The sequence below is a fragment of the Pelophylax lessonae genome (assembly GCF_965119305.1).
Source record: "Pelophylax lessonae genome assembly, chromosome: 2".
Lineage (NCBI taxonomy): Eukaryota > Metazoa > Chordata > Amphibia > Anura > Ranidae > Pelophylax > Pelophylax lessonae.
The window spans coordinates 539,757,965-539,777,353 of NC_138769.1; the positions used below are offsets into that span (position 1 = coordinate 539,757,965).

The 19,389-nt window shown below is 39.2% G+C and overlaps 1 protein-coding gene across 1 annotated transcript in view; it reads right to left on the reverse strand.

Moving 5' to 3' along the window:
- VWA8 (von Willebrand factor A domain containing 8) overlaps window positions 1-19,389 on the reverse strand; it is a 668,510-nt gene that overhangs the window by 282,707 nt on the left and 366,414 nt on the right. Inside the window, exons 23-24 of the mRNA XM_082247613.1 lie at window positions 4,726-4,801; window positions 1,567-1,702 (exon numbers count right to left, since the gene is read on the reverse strand). Of these exons, the coding sequence (XP_082103739.1) occupies window positions 1,567-1,702; window positions 4,726-4,801 (212 nt within the window). The remainder of the gene's footprint in view (window positions 1-1,566; window positions 1,703-4,725; window positions 4,802-19,389) is intronic.

Here is a 19,389-nt window from a genome sequence, read left to right on the forward strand (position 1 = left end):
ATGTTTTATTTAGTTTTTTCTCGTTTCTCACTGTTCTTTTTGTCGCATTCACCATCCTGGTTTCTTTTATTTCTAACACTGGGTCCTTGGGGTTTCTTCTTGGTGTTTATTTTCTGGTTTCTGCTTATTTTAGTATTTCCCTACTGGACCCTTTGGTTCACGCTATGCACCTAACATTGCAGTCACTTTTTCATTAAATAGCTCATTACTGTAAATGTGACATAAATTTTTAAATATATCCCTTCTAGTTTAGCGGGGATGAGACCAGCTTTTACATTTACAGCTTTTATATTTACACAGTTCACAATTTTGGAAATGGTATCTCGCTGACCTGGCTTTTCCTTGTTCCCCTGTGGCTGAGACTGGCCTATCCCACCTCAGCCCCAGGGAGAGACATATGCTTGACGCCCCCATTCTTCTCCCTGAGGCTGGTTGCTTTTCTTAGCTGACATGTAGGTAATTATTTTATTTTGTCCTTTTTATCCCCTTTTTTTTTTTAGGGAGCTATTGATATCCCCTGTGGCATAGGGAACTTTTTCTAATATTGCATCTATTTACACTTTTAGATATCTCAATTGCATCATACTCCTTATGAAGTGGGTACAAAAATACAAAATGCTTTGAGTCATATGGATGCCAAGATATCATGTTTGTAATGCCATATCAAATGTCAACAATATTATGTACCATCACAATATATATTTTACGCTATGCAGCAATGAATTCCCTTACATGTCAGCTCTTCTCGATATACTTACCTGTTATAATTGCAATTTGACTCATCTTAAATTATGTTGTATCTATTACAATGACATACATAACCATGATCAATTTTTCATTTCTAATATATTTATTCATCATGATTTGAAGTAGAGTCCTGGTTTATATTTTATTTTTGTTACAATGGAAGGCCAACAATTATCAATTTTTATTAAAATATTTATTTTGTACATTTAATGATTAATTTGCCTCATTTAAAGTCCCACAAACCAATGAAAATATTTTTTTGTATATACAATTAGGGGTGCAGGCTTGTTTTCTTAATATGAAGGTATGCTGCAGAACATAGAATCCTCTGTTTACAAGATAATGTTAAAACCCATCTCCACTCAAAAAAAAAAAAAGCTTTCCCGGAGACGCACTTTAACAATTTAAATGCATACAACGAATCTCGCCAGCCAGTCTGGAGCATGTTGTTTTTATCCAGGCAGCACTGCAAGCCACCCTTATGCACATGTCTTCCAGTTTTGGGAAGAAGGAAAGGAAATTTCTTGATTCCCCCATCAGCACAGTCAGTGTTGATGGGGAAATCCCTCCCATAGATCTATTGTTTTCTGCAGGTAGGGAGAATTTTCTCCAGCAGAATACAATGATTAGTATTGCAAGCTATAACTGGCAGCACCAAACGTTCGGGAAAACCGACAACTGACTGGTTGTACACAAGTTAATCGATTGATTAACTTGTGTACAATGTGCCCAGACAAGATCCATGTATGGCAGGCTTAACCTTGCCTGTCTTACATGTTAAAGATATAGATAAGATAATAGCAGCTATACAATACTTACTGGCTACAAGTCGCCTGCCATCTGACAGGATCATCTCTCCACTTTCTACTAAGGTTTTCAGAATACAGGTTACATTTGTGGGAGCCTTGTCAGCCTCATCTATAACCAAGATGTGGCCTTTTTTAACAGCCTTAACCTAAAAATAAAACAGTACCGTAAGAAATTAATAAGCATGGAAATAGGCATTGCATTCCAAACAAATATTCAGCATACAGCATGGATTCATGTGAGACATAAGTTGTCAAACAAACCTGATTTCTTTTTATGAGGAGGTAAGTAAAACCTTGGACAGAGGGGTGGCTGTCTGTGGATGTAGTATACTTGGATTTTGCAAAAGCGTTTGACACAGTTCCCCACATGGCTAATGTGTAAGGTAAAGTCTACTGGCTTGGAAAGATCAGTTTTTAATTGGATAGAAAATTGGCTAAAAGATAGAATTCAGAGAGTAGGGGTTAATGATTCTTACTCTGAAAGGTCTAAAGTTATCAGTGGTGTATCCCAAGGTTCAGTGTTGGGACCCTTACTTTTTAATATCTTTATAAATTATATAGGGTCTGGGATTAAAAGTAGCATTTCAGTCTTTGCAGATGACACCAAGCTTTGCAGTGGAATAACTTTTTTACAGGATGTCTCCAACTTACAAGCTGACCTCAATGCACTGTTTCATTGGGCAACTATGTGGCAAATGAGGTTTAATGTTGATAAATGTAAAGTTATGCACTTGGGGGCTAAGAATATGCATGGATCATACATACTAGGTGTAGTAGAACTGGGTGAATCCATAGCGGAGAAGGATCTGGGTGTTCTGGTATATAATACGCTTAATAATAGCATGCAATGCCAAGCTGCGGTTTCCAAAGCAAGCAAAGTCCTTTCTTGTATTAACAGAGGAATGGACTCCAAAGAGATAGATATAATTTTGCCCTTGTACAAATCATTAGTAAGACCTCATCTGGAATATGCAGTTCAGTTTTGGGCACCAGTTCTTAAAAAGGATATCAGGGAACTGGAGAAAGTGCAGAGAAGGGCAACCAAACTGATAAGAGGCATGGAGGACCTCAGCTATGAGAAAAGATTAGAGGAACTGAATTTATTTTCTCTTGAGTAGAGGAGATTAAGGGGGGATATGATCAACATGTATAAATACATAAGGGGCCCATATAGTGAACTTGGCGTTGAGTTGTTTACTTTAAGGTCAACACAGAGGACAAGGGGGCACTCTTTACGTCTAGAGGAAAACAGATTTAGTCTCCAAATACAGAAAGGTTTCTGTGAAAATGTGGAATAGACTCCCTCCAGAGGTGGTTCTGGCTAGCTCACTAGATTGCTTTAAAAAAGGTCTGGATTCTTTCCTAGGTGTACATAATATAAATGGGTATTACATTTTTTTTTAGGTAAAGTTGATCCAGGGAATATCCGATTGCCTCTCGGGGGATCAGGAAGGAATTTGTTTCCCCTCCTGTAGCAAATTGAATCATGCTTTGCTGGGGTTTATTTTCGCCTTCCTCTGGATCAACAACGGGTATAGGATTGTGTATATGGGATTGTATGGTTGGGTTTTCAATACTGTTTTTGTTTTATTTTTGGTTGAACCAGATGGACTTGTGTCTTTTTTCAACCTGACTATGTAACTATGTAAATATTGCCATAACTGGCTAAAGTAACCTCTAAATGATTTAATAGTGATACAGTATAAGTACATTTACTTCACAAGAAACACTTGCTCTAAACATGCAGATAAGGAAAAAAATATATGGAAGTACTATGGTTTTAAGGTAAAATTGGGCAATTCAAATTTAGTATATGATTCAGGAATCTCTCCTTGGGAAAGCATTATGTCTTGGACCAGCACAACAACTTTAAAGAGGAGTTCCAGGTGTATTGCAGGACACAGGGATTATCTTAAAGAGGAAGTAAACCCTATAAAAAAAAAGGAGAAAAAAAACCTGTAAAGACAAAGGCATAATGAGCTAGTATGCATCGCATACTAGCTCATTATGAAATACTTACCTTAAAACGAAGCCCTCGCAGTGCCGCCTGCTCAGCGACAGGGCTGAGCCGCCCTGCTTCCTTGTTCGGCCGCCCTGCTTCCTTGTTCACCTCCTCCGGCCATCTGATTGGCCGGAGGCATGATTACATCACTAGCCGCCGTTCACTGCACTGGGCTCTGGAGGAACGGCATGGGTGGCCGTTCCTTCAGAGCGCATGCGCTGATGACGTCATCGGCTGCATGCACTGTAAATATCTCCTAAACGGTGCATGTTTAGGAGATATTTATAGCACTTATAGGTAAGCCTTAATATAGGTAAATGTCAACAAAGTGGGTTTACAACCACTTTAATAGAACCAAAATGTTGCAAATACTAAACTGTTAATCAACATACTCAAAGTACATTTTTGATCCATGAAAAGTTTACAAACTGTGCTAGTGTAAGTGCAGTACAGTCGCCAGTTCTGTCAAAAGCCTTCAGGGATTCACAATTAGATGCTACAGGCTAGGTGAACATTTCTGCAGGTGCAGGACTGTGTGTAAATCTCTTGCTTTCCTGTACCAGCAGCAAAAATGTGCTGCTTTTAGTAGAAACGTGGGGTACCATTATTTTTTAATGGAATCCCACGCACTGCAAATCGCAGCACATTTTCCCATGCTGGGGACCACATACTAATAAACGGATTCCTTGTGGCTGCTATTTTGGCAGGGTGTGGGGACTTTTTTCCTGTGTTTTTCATAGGTACAGCAGCCCGTGCCCGCATAAATACGGCTGTAGGGAAACCAGCATAGTGTGAGCCAAGACATAGAAGAGGGTAGGCTAAAGCACCATCCTTCTAGCTTTCCAGCTCAGTGTCTCAAAGTATTAGGGCCAGGAAACCAACCTTTTTCTAAAAATTCTGCGGTAGCTTCTATTTTTCTCTTAGTTTCCTTTAAAAACGTATCGGAATTTGATGCACCAGCTTCAGTAGTTTTTATAGCGATTACATGCATTCACTTCCATAGTTCAACACTCAAATACAAATTTTAACTTTCTAATATTTTTTTCATAGAAAGAAGGAAAAACAAGGCTAAATTTAAAAACAATAAATTCTTATTGTGGCAATTCAAGTTTTTTCTCCCAAGTGTGGTGTGAACTCCCAAACCTACAGTATGATATAAATACATACCAGAGGTGAGTCTTCATATACTATTATACCATCTTTCACAGAAGGCTGCAGTGTCAGGCTCTGCACAGTTGTATCCCTGTGGACAGAATTACAAAATTATGATTATACCAAAAAATGCTAACTAGTGACTGTGTTTGAATAATAACTAAAAATTGTGGATGGCTCCACACACAACCCTGCTTGCCTAGATAAAACACTATGGCAACTCTGTATGACAAGACTCACGAATTCTAAAATTCTGAGGTTTCTAGACCACCATAAGCACTGGGTAGTTTAAAGTATACCTGTAATAGAAGAGGGAATACACTTTTTGGGCAGCCTGTTTGCTGATATGATGCCTCTTTGCTTTCCCCTAGCAACTGCGGTTATTGCACACTTCCAGATGTGTGGATTACCCGTTTCCCCTTTTTATGCTGTGGTTTTTCTTTTGCCAGCTGGTACATTACTATATAAAATACAAGTCGGTCACAGGAATCACTGGAAGCAGAGGGTATTTGAAAACAGGTATTTAAAGAATCCAAATGGTCAAAAACTTTTTGCAGCTGGGGAGACATGATACAAAATGACCCTGTGTTGACAAGGTCGGTTTTTTGCAAAGTGCACTCCACAGTGGTCAAGGATCTTGGAAGATGAGTCCACCACTTAGGTTCCAAAACCTAACACAATTAAACATGTGCTTTGAGCTAACGATTCTTGGGTTTCCTGACTGTAATGTGACATACGGCAATCCATTGATGTTCTGTCTATAACGGGTGAAAAAAAAATTTAAAATGTACCTTTTTACAAAAATGAAAAGGTGAACTAATTTCACATATCCTGGCTACCTCTGTATGCCACTGCATATAGTGGCCGTAATACCCCATGCTACTGGTGTAGTGCTCCATATTCCACAATACACACCCTTGGAATGCTTATTGTTTTATGCAACCACATGACTGTGCTGACCAATGAGAAACACATCTGAGGCTTCTTCTTCTGGTAAGATGTCCCAGAAGAAAGAAATACTTTTTATTGGTCAGCCCAGTCACGTAGTTGTGCAGAACAATGAGCGCTTGTCTTAATAGCAACATTAAGATCAATGTCCTGCCAAGGTTGTTGTTCCTACTCCAAGTTCTAACAGTGAATCTTCCTCCTGGTTTCTTACACAACCTGAGAACAGGATTTTTCAAATACAGTTTGGCTGGGAAATCAGCCAGGCTTAAGAGAACTATCTTTACCACTTACTTATATACATGCCTTATCTAAAAAGCCTAAAATAATAAGAGATCCCACCTATTTTGAGCAACAGTTCTGTGTGTCTTACCACATCTCTCTGTCACAAAATGTAATAAATACACTGACTATTGTCGAATATCGTGTTTATGGAAATATAGGAGAGCTATATTCCCTTTCAGTTTTTTTTTTTTGCCATCTGTGTCCTCTTGGGGAAGATTCCCCTTCACTTGCCATCCCACAGCCAAAACAGGAAGTGAGAGGGAATTCCTTGGGCCCCACCGTTTACCAGAACTAGTATCCCCATTGGAAGATTTCCTCTCTACTACTTTTCTGGGGACAAACCCAAAAGTGGGATTTTCTTTTACAACCCCAATTCCAAAAAATAATTGGAATGCTGTGTAAAATCTATATAACAACACTCAGTAAACCTCTGAACTGAGCGCTGGTAGCAAGCCGGAAGGTCCCTCTCCTCTTTAGTTCAGAGGATGAGATGCCCATGGTTGCCAAAAAGAATGTCAAACTTCAATTTTTCTGAACAGTTTTCAACTTCACAGGCAGACCATTTTAAATGAGCTTTAGTTCAAAGAAGATAGCGGCATTTCTGAATCATGTTCAGATATGGCTTTGCACGATAGAACTTTACCTTACATTTTTGAATGGCACATTGAAATGTGTTTACAGACAGTATTACTGAGCCCATGCAGCAATGTTCATCACAGAATCATGTCTGTTTTTAACCGCCTCAAGCCCAAGGACGTCATATGAGGTCCTGGACTTTGAGTGGAGATAGCTGAATGATGCCTGCAGCTGAAGGCATCATTCAGATATCATCTTTTGAAGCTGACGATTCCCTGCACCGTAAGAACAATTATAGCAGCAGTTCCCTCTTGCCGACCCTCCTAGTGCGATCGGCGACCTGGAGAAGGAATCCGCTGGCAGCTGAAGTTTACCATAGAGAATACCGACGACCAGATGGTCCCTAACAGTCTCTATGACTCTCAGAGGCCCAGGTACGATGTTATGACTTCAAATCCGGCCTGGCAGTTGTAAATACTGCAATTGCCAATACAGCAGTGTCATCCAAGGGCATCCAATATTTCCTTTTGCACTTGTCCGTTGTGCACAGAGATTTCTCCAGATTCTCTGAATATTTTGATGATATTGTGTACTGTAGATAATGATATATTTAAAGTCTTTGCAATTTTACATTGTGGAACATTCTTTTGAGGTTAAGCAGTTTTTAGACACAACTTTTCACGGACTGATGAACCTCTGCTCATCTTTATTTATTTATTATTTTGACCTGTACCCATTCCCACTTCTGGTTGAATCACTGCCGGCGGCCCACAGTAAACATGCTGGCGCCAGGGACCCGATGACCGTCAAAGAACCAAATTCGAGTGAGCACGACGCTGGACCCATGGAAAGGTGAGTGACCATTAATAAAAAGTCAGCAGCTACAGTATTTGTAGCTGCTGACTTTTAAGTTATTTAAGGCCCCTTTCACACTTATGCGACGCGATTTTGTGGCGTGATTTTGTGGCGTGATTTTGACAGCAATGGCTATGGCTCAAAACGCAATCAAATCGTGGCAAAGTAGTGCAGGAACTACTTTAAAGTCGGTGCGACTTCAAAACGCAGATATGAACGGGGCTCATTGAAAATAATAGAAAACGACTTGTCATGCGATTTTGCGGTCCAAAATCATGGGACAAGTCACACTAGTGTAAAAGGGGCCTTATACACAGCAACGATCCTCTTTAACATTAATCTTTCGTAACCACGAATAACAGTAGATGTTAAAATGAAAGCAGTTAATATGATATGGCTAGCGTGAAGATGACTGTAAGCTGCAGTGGTGAAAACACACAGGAAAAATAGTACATTCTTTAAGTGGGACATACTTAAAAATAGGCAGGTATACAAATTTTTACACAGGTTGGGCGGGAGAGGTAGCAGGAGGGCTCTTTTTTTTTAACATTGTTAGTGTTAGTCTGTAATTTTAATATAAGATTCTATACCACTTTACTGTAACATTGTATGTTAACTATTTTAATATGTGCTGGGATCTAAAAAAATACAGCATGTGTTACATAGCTATGGATTAAATAAACCCTTTTTCTCTGTGAACTCTACCCTATAAACACATGAAAAACCATGAATAAGTAATGTTCTACCCAAAGATTATCACAACTAAAAAGTAATGTTCTTACCATGCATTAATACTATATAGACACAAATTCACACCTTAATATAGACCATATGGCACTTTCCTAATCAACAAGCATCCTTGCAGGTCCTATCATAAGCATTTTAGTGATGCACTGCATATTCTGCCAAGACCCATAACACTACAAAATATTAAGTGCTTCATGTTTCCAATCTATTTCCTGGCACAGTGTTCAATAAACAGATGGTGAATGATCGCACACAGCATTTTAGGCTTTAATTCCAAAGAGAATCTTGTCCATCTGTATTTATATTTGACATTCAATTTAAGAATGTAGGAATACAGACTTGGCCGTCTGCGCTTAAAATCTGTTACAGAAATAACAACATGACCCGCCTGTGTCGACTTCCAGCAAGGAAAGGGGGGGGGGTTGTTATTATGTAATCCCCAATAAACATTTTCAGGGCTTTTATACCAGTGGTTTGGAGTCAAGCAACCTTTGAATGACTTCAGCATTCCAGCCAGTCCAGACTCAAAATAACTTGCAACAGACATGCATTTTACCCTGAATGGCTCTGCTTGGGCAGTCAAGGTTTTAAGTTAAACACACTGCAATTATCTCATGTTCAAACACAACTCCTATTACTTTACAGTATTGTACACAGGATAAAGTGGTTGATTTTAACTATCCTAATTATACACACAAGAAATTTTTTTTCAACACTGAACAACAATAATGTACTTTTTTAACCTTTCTCATTGACACAATCTGGAAACATGAAGTTCAGATGACAATTAGGAGCTAGCTTAAATTATGATGCAGTAAGAAAGTAATGCCTGGTACACACGACGAGATTATCGTACGAATGATCATCTGTCTTTTTTTTTTTTTTTGGTTGTTTGTTTGCATGCTAGTCTCATATAGAAAATGAAGAGTTTATTAAAGTTACGAAAATTATCGTACAACAGAATAAAAATTCAGAAGTGATGCAATGTGTTGTGGTGTATTTTCGAACAACTGTACTGATTGAATGAAAACAAAATTATCCAATGGGACAAGCACAAAAATTCTCGTACAATACCAGATTTTTACGAGAAAAATTTTCATGCTTGTCCCATTGGATAATTTTGCATGAACTATCGTGATCGGGTGTCGAAAGCTGTGTACGCACGATCACATTATCGTACGATCACTTTGAAAGCGGTATTTTTCGTATGATTTTCTGATCATGTGTACAGACCATATGAACTGGAGATAAACGGTGAACAGTAAGAATCAAGAAGTATCAAAATATTTGTTCCCAAGTCTGAAGATACAAGACAAATTAAAAGAGCAGAGATCAAACCAGTGTACGCAATTTACAACCTTTATGAACAATAGTTAGATGATATTTATGAACAATATGTTCTAAAGTCTGTAAGCCTTCCTCAGAAAAGGCACATGGTACATTGGGAACAAGAACTAAATATAATAGCCCACTGAATTTCCTCGTGAGTCTTGATGGGACAAAGTTTCCCATTAGTCTGATCTGTAATTACACCCACTTCATTTACTGCATGCCTCCCAATCCCTTACTGGCCATCCAGAGAAAATTCTATTTCTATGAAGGGCTACAAAATAGTTGCTGCTCCTACCTTGAACAAAGAACTTTATTGATCTTTCATTAATTTCAGACAATAAAGAATATCAATTTAGACTTTTCATAACTAACTTTTTACATAGCAACCTGTTCACTGGAATGATGAGTAAAACATATTTTTTACTGTGATGCTCTTCCTACTGCTGATATTGCGACAATGGCACACATCTAAGGGTCATCTAGACTGAGCTTTCATAATGCTTTTATTTGGTTTAGATTGCACTTATTTCCCCCAGAGCTTAGTGAATGTGGTGAAGCTCACATGATTTAAATCATCTAATCACGTGCAAGCAAAAATGCTGATTATTTCTTGCACTTGATTTGACATTCTTTACAAAGTGAAGCTGCACCACATTCACTAAGTTCTGGGGAAAATGCGTGCAACTGCACTTGCAAAGTGCACAGTCTATTTACATTTACTAAATCAAACCCACTGTGTGTAATTACAATATTATTATTGCCAGTTTATAGTAATGTCCAAGCTATCATTGGACAGAGATCAATTTAGGCAGAACTACTAACATAATATAAAATAATGAAGAATGGGAATATCAAAGGCAGAACACAGGAATAATAAATTATCTCTTACTAATATGTATACACAAACACAAAAATAAAGTGTATGCATAATTTTCTTTATATTCTAGCCATATCAAATTACTTCTTAGTTCCAGGCAGTGGCTTTGTCAGTACAAATAAAGGTTTCCCAAGCTAATAGACCCATTACATAACTGAAAAATAAAAATGAACAGAACAGAGCATGCAATCAAGAATAGCTGCATTTTAGAAGTAAAATAACTATCAGCACAAGGTAGCCTATTTAATTAGGGGTAAATTTAAAAAGTTCCTCCCTCATTTTATGTTTATGAAAAAAAATTATCTCCTGGTATTTTAGGCACACTGAAATCATTGAAAAGCACATCTAAAGCTTGTTATCCTGCTGATGAAGCTTTTTATGGGTAAGATGGTCCAGATGGTGAACGCACTGACAAGAAACAATGCGGTACTAGACCAACTGATTACCAACAATATGGACCTGATCATGGATATAGAAATTTTTTTTTTTTTTTTTTTTTTTTTTTTTTTTTTTTTTTTTTTTTTTTATAAACCTTACTCACTACAGAACAGATTATCTTCTCCTTAAAGGACCATACATATGTTTGTTTGCCCCCTTTTTCTTTTTTTTTTTTTTTTTGGTCTTTATTGCTTGAATCAGAAGACATGTTATGTTTCATATAAATATGCACTGTATTTTTGGAAAATTTAGTGGGTACGGATAAGCAGGACACGGGGCTCCTAAATTTACTTGTGATAGAAACAAGCAGTGTTAGGTCCTATTTATTTATGGAGCGATCTGGGGTAAATAAGAACTCAGATCTCCCCTCTACAATGTAAAGCATTAGATTAAAAAAACAACATTGATCTAGTGCTTTAAAATAAAAAAAAAAAAAGGTCTACCCCTGTACATATTTTGCAGGATCCTTATATATTTAGTTAAAGGGGAGGGGAGAGAGGAGAGGGAGGGAGGAGGGGAAAGGGAAAGGATGGGGGAAAGGGAGAGGACAAATGAATTATTTATTTTTTTTGTTTATTTTTTTTTTCTCCTCTTTCCTCTCTCTTCTATCCATTGCCATTTAAGGTAATTCATTTAAAGAAGGGAAGGACGGGCAGAAAGGGGGGGGGGGGGAGAGGAGGGAGAAAGGGGAAGGGAAGCGTTACAGAAACATTGAGAGGCGGGGTTACAATGTTTGCAAGGGAATACATTAAACTAGGTACTGGGCAGGGCGGATCTATTTCTACCCCTAAAATGTAGTTGAATACCTCCAGTGGCTATGTGGGGGCTACATTAAGGGTGCAACGGAGTTTATAGATACCTGCCCCTGTTTCTGTTCCCCCGCCCCCTCCTGTGGGCTTTTTTTTTTTTTTTTTTTTTTCTCTTCTCTCCTCCCTTTTCTTGCCCTCTTCCTCTACGGGATTGGTACATCCGAACTGCCCATGCTAGAATGGTGATTTTGAAATTGTGTGATTTTTTTTTTTTTTTTTTTTTTTTTTCACGGTGATGTGTTTCTCTGTTGCTATTTGCCCTTTTTTTTGTTCTCTCACATTTTTGGAAAGTGCTGTGAAACATGTTTTTTTTTTTTTCTTGTTTTTTTTTTTTTTTTTTTTTTTTTTTTTTTTTTTATGTGCCATACTGTATACGTAGATATTTTGTATATGAACATACTTGGAAAATTAGCTGGTCCGGTCGATTGAGAATGGGATTCTAAATTTACTTGCTCTCTTTCCTCCTTACCGCCCCTTTTAGGCCCGCGCATTTTTTTTTAGGTGAGATTCACCTTAATGCGCATTGCGCAGGTTTTCTGCGTACTTAGGTTTTTTTTTTCCCCTTTTTTTTTTTTTTTTTTTCTTTCGGTCAGATGGATTCACTTAGGATTTTCTCATTAAATGCAAAGGGACTTAATATCCCACAAAAGCGAAAGTTGTTACTCAATGACCTTAGACATCGTAAAGTGGATATAGCTTTTATCCAGGAGACCCATTTTAGGGAGGATAGACTACCGGCCTTGAGAAATCGGCACTACCCACTGACTTACAATTCGACCAGCGCGACGGCAAAATCTAGGGGCGTATCAATACTAATTTCGGGTAGGGTACCATGGTCACTAACCCAGACTTACAAGGATGACCAGGGTCGTTTCTTGTTCCTCAAGGGCAGGGTGGGAGATGTTGTGGTCACCCTGGCGACGCTTTATGCACCTAATGATAATCAAGATCATTTTATCATACGTACTCTTTCTAAACTAGCAAAATTCTCAGAAGGGCGACTGATCGTCGGGGGTGATTTCAATATATCACTGATTCCCGCAGTTGATACCTCAACAGGGCGCTCCTCGGTCTCTCCTGGCATACATAAGCGGATCTTGCAGACGATACACAATAACCAACTTGTAGATATATGGCGTATGCAACATTCTGGAGAAAGGGATTATACTTTTTTCTCACACCCACATAGATCCTATTCTAGGATAGATTTTTTTTTAATCCCACACCGAGATCTACATGCAGTTAAAAAGACCAGTATAGAATCTATCACGTACTCAGACCATGCAGCGATATCATTAAATTACGCCCTGTCGGAGGTGGCTTCGACAGGTATGCGATTCTGGAAACTTAATGAGAGCCTTTTACAAAATCAGTCAGTAGTTGAGGAGGTATTTAAAGAACTTGATTTCTATTTCTCTACTAACAAATCGTCGGACTGCGATAAAGGCGTGGTGTGGGAAGCACACAAAGCAGTAATCAGGGGGATCTTAATTAAGAACGGCGCCCATATTAAGAAAACGAGAAGTGAAATCCTGAACTCTCTCTTTATTAGGATACATGATTTAGAATCAATACATAAAAAACGTCAAAGTTTAGAGGTAGAACAGGAATTATTTTCACTACGCAAACAAGTTACCGATCTTCTATATTTTAAAGTGAAGGCAGACCTGCAGAAGTGCCGTCAGCATACCTACATCTCAGGAGATAAATGTGGAAAACTATTGGCACACTCAGTACAGGAACAGAGGCGGGTAGCGTATATCCCGCATATTCTTACCCCATCAGGACAGAAAATGTCCCTGCCACAACAGATAACTCAGACCTTTCGCGATTTTTTTGCATCTTTATATGATTTACCAGATAGTAAGGTACCGTTATCCCAAATGGACGAATATATTACGTCAGCTGAGCTCCCAGCTCTCTCGCCAGAAGTTCAACAAGAACTTGAGAGGAAAATATCTCTAGAGGAACTAAGGTGTGCACTAAACTCCATGAAGCTGGATTCGGCTCCTGGGCCTGACGGTTTTTCAGTATCTTATTATTGTAAATTTTTTCCGATACTTGGCCCTCATATGGTTTCCCTATTCAATGACTTAGGACTGAGTGCTTCTCTTCACCCTGACACCCTGAGGGCTCATATATCCCTTATCCCAAAAGAAGGGAAGGAGTTATCAGTATGCGGCAGCTATCGCCCAATATCCCTTTTAAATTCTGATTTGAAAATTTTCACGAAACTCCTGGCACTACAACTCTCGCCCCATCTGGAATCATTGATCCATTTGGACCAAGTGGGATTTATCCCAAAGAGGGAGGCAAGAGATAATACTATTAAAGTACTAAATCTTGTTCATATAGCTGCGAAATCTAATACACCTAGCATTTTTTTGAGCACCGATGCTGAAAAAGCTTTCGACCGTGTCAACTGGCGGTTCATGTTTGCAGTCTTACGACAGATTGGCTTGGGGGCAAATATGATTTCCTGGATCTCCCAAGTCTACTCTGACCCTTCAGCGCAAGTAAAGGCTAACGGGCTTCTCTCTGACTCGTTCCATATAGTTAATGGCACGCGTCAGGGTTGCCCGTTATCCCCCTTACTTTTTGTTTTGACCTTAGAACCCTTTATACGTAGGGTACGTTTAAATTCCGATATCTCAGGGATCTCGGTAGAGAAGACGGAGCACAAGGTCTCGGCATATGCCGATGACCTATTATTCTCACTAACAAAACCAATGACTTCCATACCAAATCTCTTACGTGAATTCGATATTTACGGAAGATTATCTAATCTGAAAATAAACTATAACAAATCGGAAGCCATGGGTATTGGTATAACGTCTAGTGCACTCTTCCATCTTAAATCCACTACATCGTTTAGATGGACTGATATAGCTCTTCAGTACCTGGGCGTAAACATCCCTTCGGACTTAGTCGCAACTTATAAGGTCAATTTCCCCGCTCAACTAACCAGTATAAGCGGACTCTTGGAAGGTTGGCAAACAGGGTTACATTCATGGTTCGGGAGATGCAATCTTTTAAAGATGTGCATACTCCCTAAGTTGCTCTATTTATTCCAGACACTACCGATTGCCATCCCCCCCTCTTTTTTTAAAAAAGTTCACTCGCTATTTACTCGCTTCATTTGGGCCAAAAAAAAACCTCGTATCTCCCGTGCCCAGCTTTCTTGGCCTAAGTCAAAAGGTGGTTTAGCTCTCCCAGATGTTTATAAATATTATCAGGCATCGCACTTAGGAAGAATTATTGACTGGAGACGACATTCCAGCTTTAAACAATGGGCACAGATTGAACAACTACAATCAGAGGCAGACTTAGGAGGGGCTATATGGTGTTATAAATATCTACCCCAAGATATTGTGCAACACCCTATAATCGGTTCAACTTTAAAGGTCGCGAGATCACTAATAAAACGATCAGTGCTAACTTCAGTTGATTCTCCACTGATTCCAGTACTGGGTAACCCAGCCTTTGCCCCGGGGATTACAGTTCAACCTTTACGAGACTTGAAGAAAAAGGGTTTTGGACAGGCCTCAACTTTCATTTGGGACAATAACTGGCCTACTATCGTAGGCCTTACCGACCCATCCGGCCCCTATCGTCTACCATTTTGGAACGCCATCCAGCTGCATCACTTTTTACAAACTCTTCCTGCTCCTAAGTCATTGACTAGGGACCTAACGTCGTTTGAAAAATACTGTGTGGGTAATGACGTACTACCGAATTTATTATCTAAAGTTTACCATTTATTGGCGTTGCCTCCAGAGGGCAAACGATTACCCTGCCTGGATAAATGGGAAAGAGATCTTAACTGTAGGTTCACGGTGAAACAAGAAAGGGATATCATTACATTGGCATTGGAAACCCCCGTTTGTACCAAAGTGAAGGAAATGAATTATAAATTACTTACGAGATGGTACCGGGTGCCTTTTTTATTGAATAAGTTTTCTGCAAGTCTCTCAGATCAGTGCTGGCGATGCCAGGAGGAACCGGGGACCATCTTACATATTTTTTGGGAATGCCCTCGCCTGGCTCATTTCTGGGGAGAGGTGTATGCGTTAGCCCAAGAATTCTCTGAGAGGGAGATCCCGAATAATGCGGCTTTTTTTTTACTGCATGTTTCCACCCTGCCCTTTGAGAGTTACAGGAAATCCATCCTGTTCCATATTTTGAACGCAGCTAAATCTTGTATACCCTTACGTTGGAAAACACCTCTTCCTCCAACGATCAGTGATTGTGCCCGAAAAATTGAAGATATTAATAAAATGGAAGACTTGCGTCTCTCTGCACAATTTAAAAAGCAATTTTATAATAAAACATGGGGCGCATGGAACAGGTTTGTCTTAACAGAACGGGGGAAGAATTTACTATGCTCCGAGAGTTTAACAGCCATTACTGAGTTAGAAGGTCAGGGAATTAGTCCCTAGGTTTGAGTAGTACTATTCTGGGTAAATCCAAGGTGGCCTCCCCTTCCCCCCTTTTCCTTTTTTTTTTTTTTTTTCTCTTTTTGGGTTTTGTTTTGTTTCGGTTTTGTTGATATATCACATTAAAGTGATGGATATGCAAGAAAAATGATGTATTGATTTGTAAATAACCTGTAAGTGTGATCTCGCATAAATAAAATATTTGGAAAAAAATAAAATGTGGTATTTATGAGAAAAAAAAAAAAAAGGAAGGGAAAGAAAGAAATACGGGGCAACTTAGGAAACAGTGACCATAGGTCAATTAGATTCAGTATTAATCATAGTAATAGGAAACACAAGGGTAATAGAAGGACACTGAATTTCAAAACAGCCAACTTCCCAAAACTGCGCTCTTTGCTAGACCATATCAAATGGGATAGAACCCTGGGAACAAATAACACGGAGGAAAAATGGGAGTGCTTCAAGAACATACTAAACAAAGGGATTGGCCAGTGCATTCCAAAGGGGAATACATTTAAAAGACCAAAAATAAACCCTGGGTGGCTAAACTCCAACATAAAAAGGCATATTAATACTAAAGAAAAGGCCTTCAAAAAATACAAAGGCTGAGGGGTCATTGGCAGCATTCCAACAATACAAAGAGTGCAATGAGAAATGTAAAGGTGCATTCAAGGCGGCTACAATAGAACGAGAGACGTATAGCGGAAGAGAGTAAAAAAAATCCCCAAGAAATTCTGTAAGTATATAAATAGTAAGAAAGCGAGACCAGAACACTTTGGCCCCATAAAAGATGATGAAGGGAATCTGGCTACAGAGGACAGAGAGAAGGCAAAAGTGCTAAATAATTTCTTCTCTTAAGTCTTCACAAAAGAATTGGGGGGCTACACTAACCCAGCTTGTAATGCTTAATTAAATAATACACCTCTGGAAGTACCCCCATGGTTAACAAAAGATAGACTTAGAACTAAACTAGAGAAACTTAACAAATAAATCACCGGGACCAGATGGCTTGCACCCGAGGGTTCTTAAAGAACTCAGCCAGGTGATAGCCAGACCATTATTCTTGATCTTAACGGATAGTCTACAGATGGGAATGGTGCCAGCTGATTGGAAAAAAGCCAACGTGGTACCAATATTTAAAAAAGGGCCAACATATATCCCGGGTAACTATAGACCGGTCAGCCTAACATCAGTAGTGTGCAAGATTTTGGAGGGGATGTTAAGGGACTATATACAAGACATTAGTAATGAAAACGGTCTTATTAGTAGTAATCAGCATTAATTCATGAAAAAACGTTCTTGCCAGACCAATCGATTAACCTTCTATGAAGAAGTGTGCTGTCATTTAGATAAAGGAAGGCCTGTGGATGTGGTGTATCTGGACTTTGCAAAGGCATTTGAAACAGTTCCCCACAAATGCTTACTGTACAAACTAAGGTATGTAGGTATGGACCATAGGGTGAGTACCTGGATATAGAACTGGCTCCAGGGGCGAGTCCAGAGGGTGGTGATAAATGGGGAGTACTCGGATTGGGCGGGTGTGGAAAGTGGGGTACCCCAAGGATCTGTCCTGGGACCAATCCTGTTTAATTTATTCATAAATGATCTAGAGGAGGGCATATCTAGCACAATCATGGTATTTGTGGATGATACTAAACTAAGCAGGGCAATAACTTCTATGCAGGATGTAGAAACATTACAAGCAAACCTGAACAAAATAATGGGGTGGGCAACTACATGGCAGATGGGGTTTAATGTTGAAAAATGTAAGGTAATGCACTTTGGCGTCAGAAACACGAACGCAAGCGACTCGCTAGGGGGGGAACCTCTGGGTGAATCCAAGATGGAAAAGGACCTGGGGGTCCTAGTGGACAACAGGCTTGGCAGTGGCATGCAATGCCAAGCCGCTGCAAGCAAAGCCAACAGAATACTTGCATGTATAAAAAAAGGGGATTCATTCCAGAATGAAAGAGGTTATTCTCTCTGGAGAAAAGACGCTTAAGAGGGGATATGATATCAATGTACAAATACTGTACTGGTGACCCTAGCATAAGGAACAAACTTTTCAGAGAAAGGGAATACAATAAGACACGTGGCCACTCACTAAAACTAGAGGAAAAACGGTTTAACCTTAAAATACGTAGGGGGTTCTTTACTGTCAGAGAAGTGGGGATGTGGAATTCTCTTCCACAAGCAGTGGTATCAGTGGGGAGCATCGATAGTTTCAAAAAACTATTAGACGGGCACCTTAAAGACCACAACATAAAGGGGTATACAATGTACGGTTAACATCACATACATCATAGGTTGAACTGGATAAACTGATGTCCTTTTTCGACCTCACTATGTAATGTGTAAGTCATTTGCCCTGCTCCAGGACAGAGTTACAGTACAGATCCCCAGAGAGCCCCTTTATAAGTAGGCATAACCTATTACACAATGTAGAGGGTGACAAAGTTAGACGTTGCATAAACAATGCTTAGAGACAATGTAATTAACCTCTTCCTGTCTACAATCAACATATTACTGTTTCCCAACACAGTGACCTTTGCCAAGAATATGTTTATGAACATAGTATCTTTTGAAAGCAAGCAGCCAGCACTTGGCATGGCCACTGGCTCTAAAACAAATCTCTGACATAGTGAGCACATGCAGGCTGGAGGCTTCACTCACACACTAAAAAAAAAAACATTCAGTCTGAAGATGAACAACACCAGCTTTAGATGATGCTGCAAAACTTGGCCACCAAACTGAGCATGTGCTGATTATCAGGGGATGGATTAGGGGCAGTGGAAGGGGAGAATCAGAGAAGACCGGATCAAACAGACTTTTTACACAATGCAAAGGATTAACCCCTTAGTGAGTATAACAATCATGCTTTACTGCATATACACACTGGTTTTACTGCTGTGGGTTAAGTATCACTTTACCAAGCAATCTATTGTTTGTCAAAAAGTTAAATTCAAAGTATGCAGTGAATGCCATCTGTTAGAATTGCTTGGGTTCTCAATTGAACTGCCAAGCCATCAAATGACTGGTATCATTACTATTACACGTGCAGTACCATGGCAACTGCAGATCAAACAGAGATACCAAGACCACAGCTTGCTTGTCTGTAGAGGATAGCAGGGTTTAGTTCTGCACTGCTTTAATGGGTCTAGGCCCAAAATCCTGAGAGAATAAATGATAGGACTTCATCTTCCTGTTCTAAATATTTTTGAAAAAAAATCCCTAAAGTGAAATAAAAGCCGTATATCTTTAACATAAAAGGCAAAATTCTGTCAGGATGTCTTTCAGTGAGTACAAAGGGTTGCCTAAATGATAACTAAGGAGAGCATTATTATTTTGAGATTCAACATACCTAAGCTTTTTATAATTA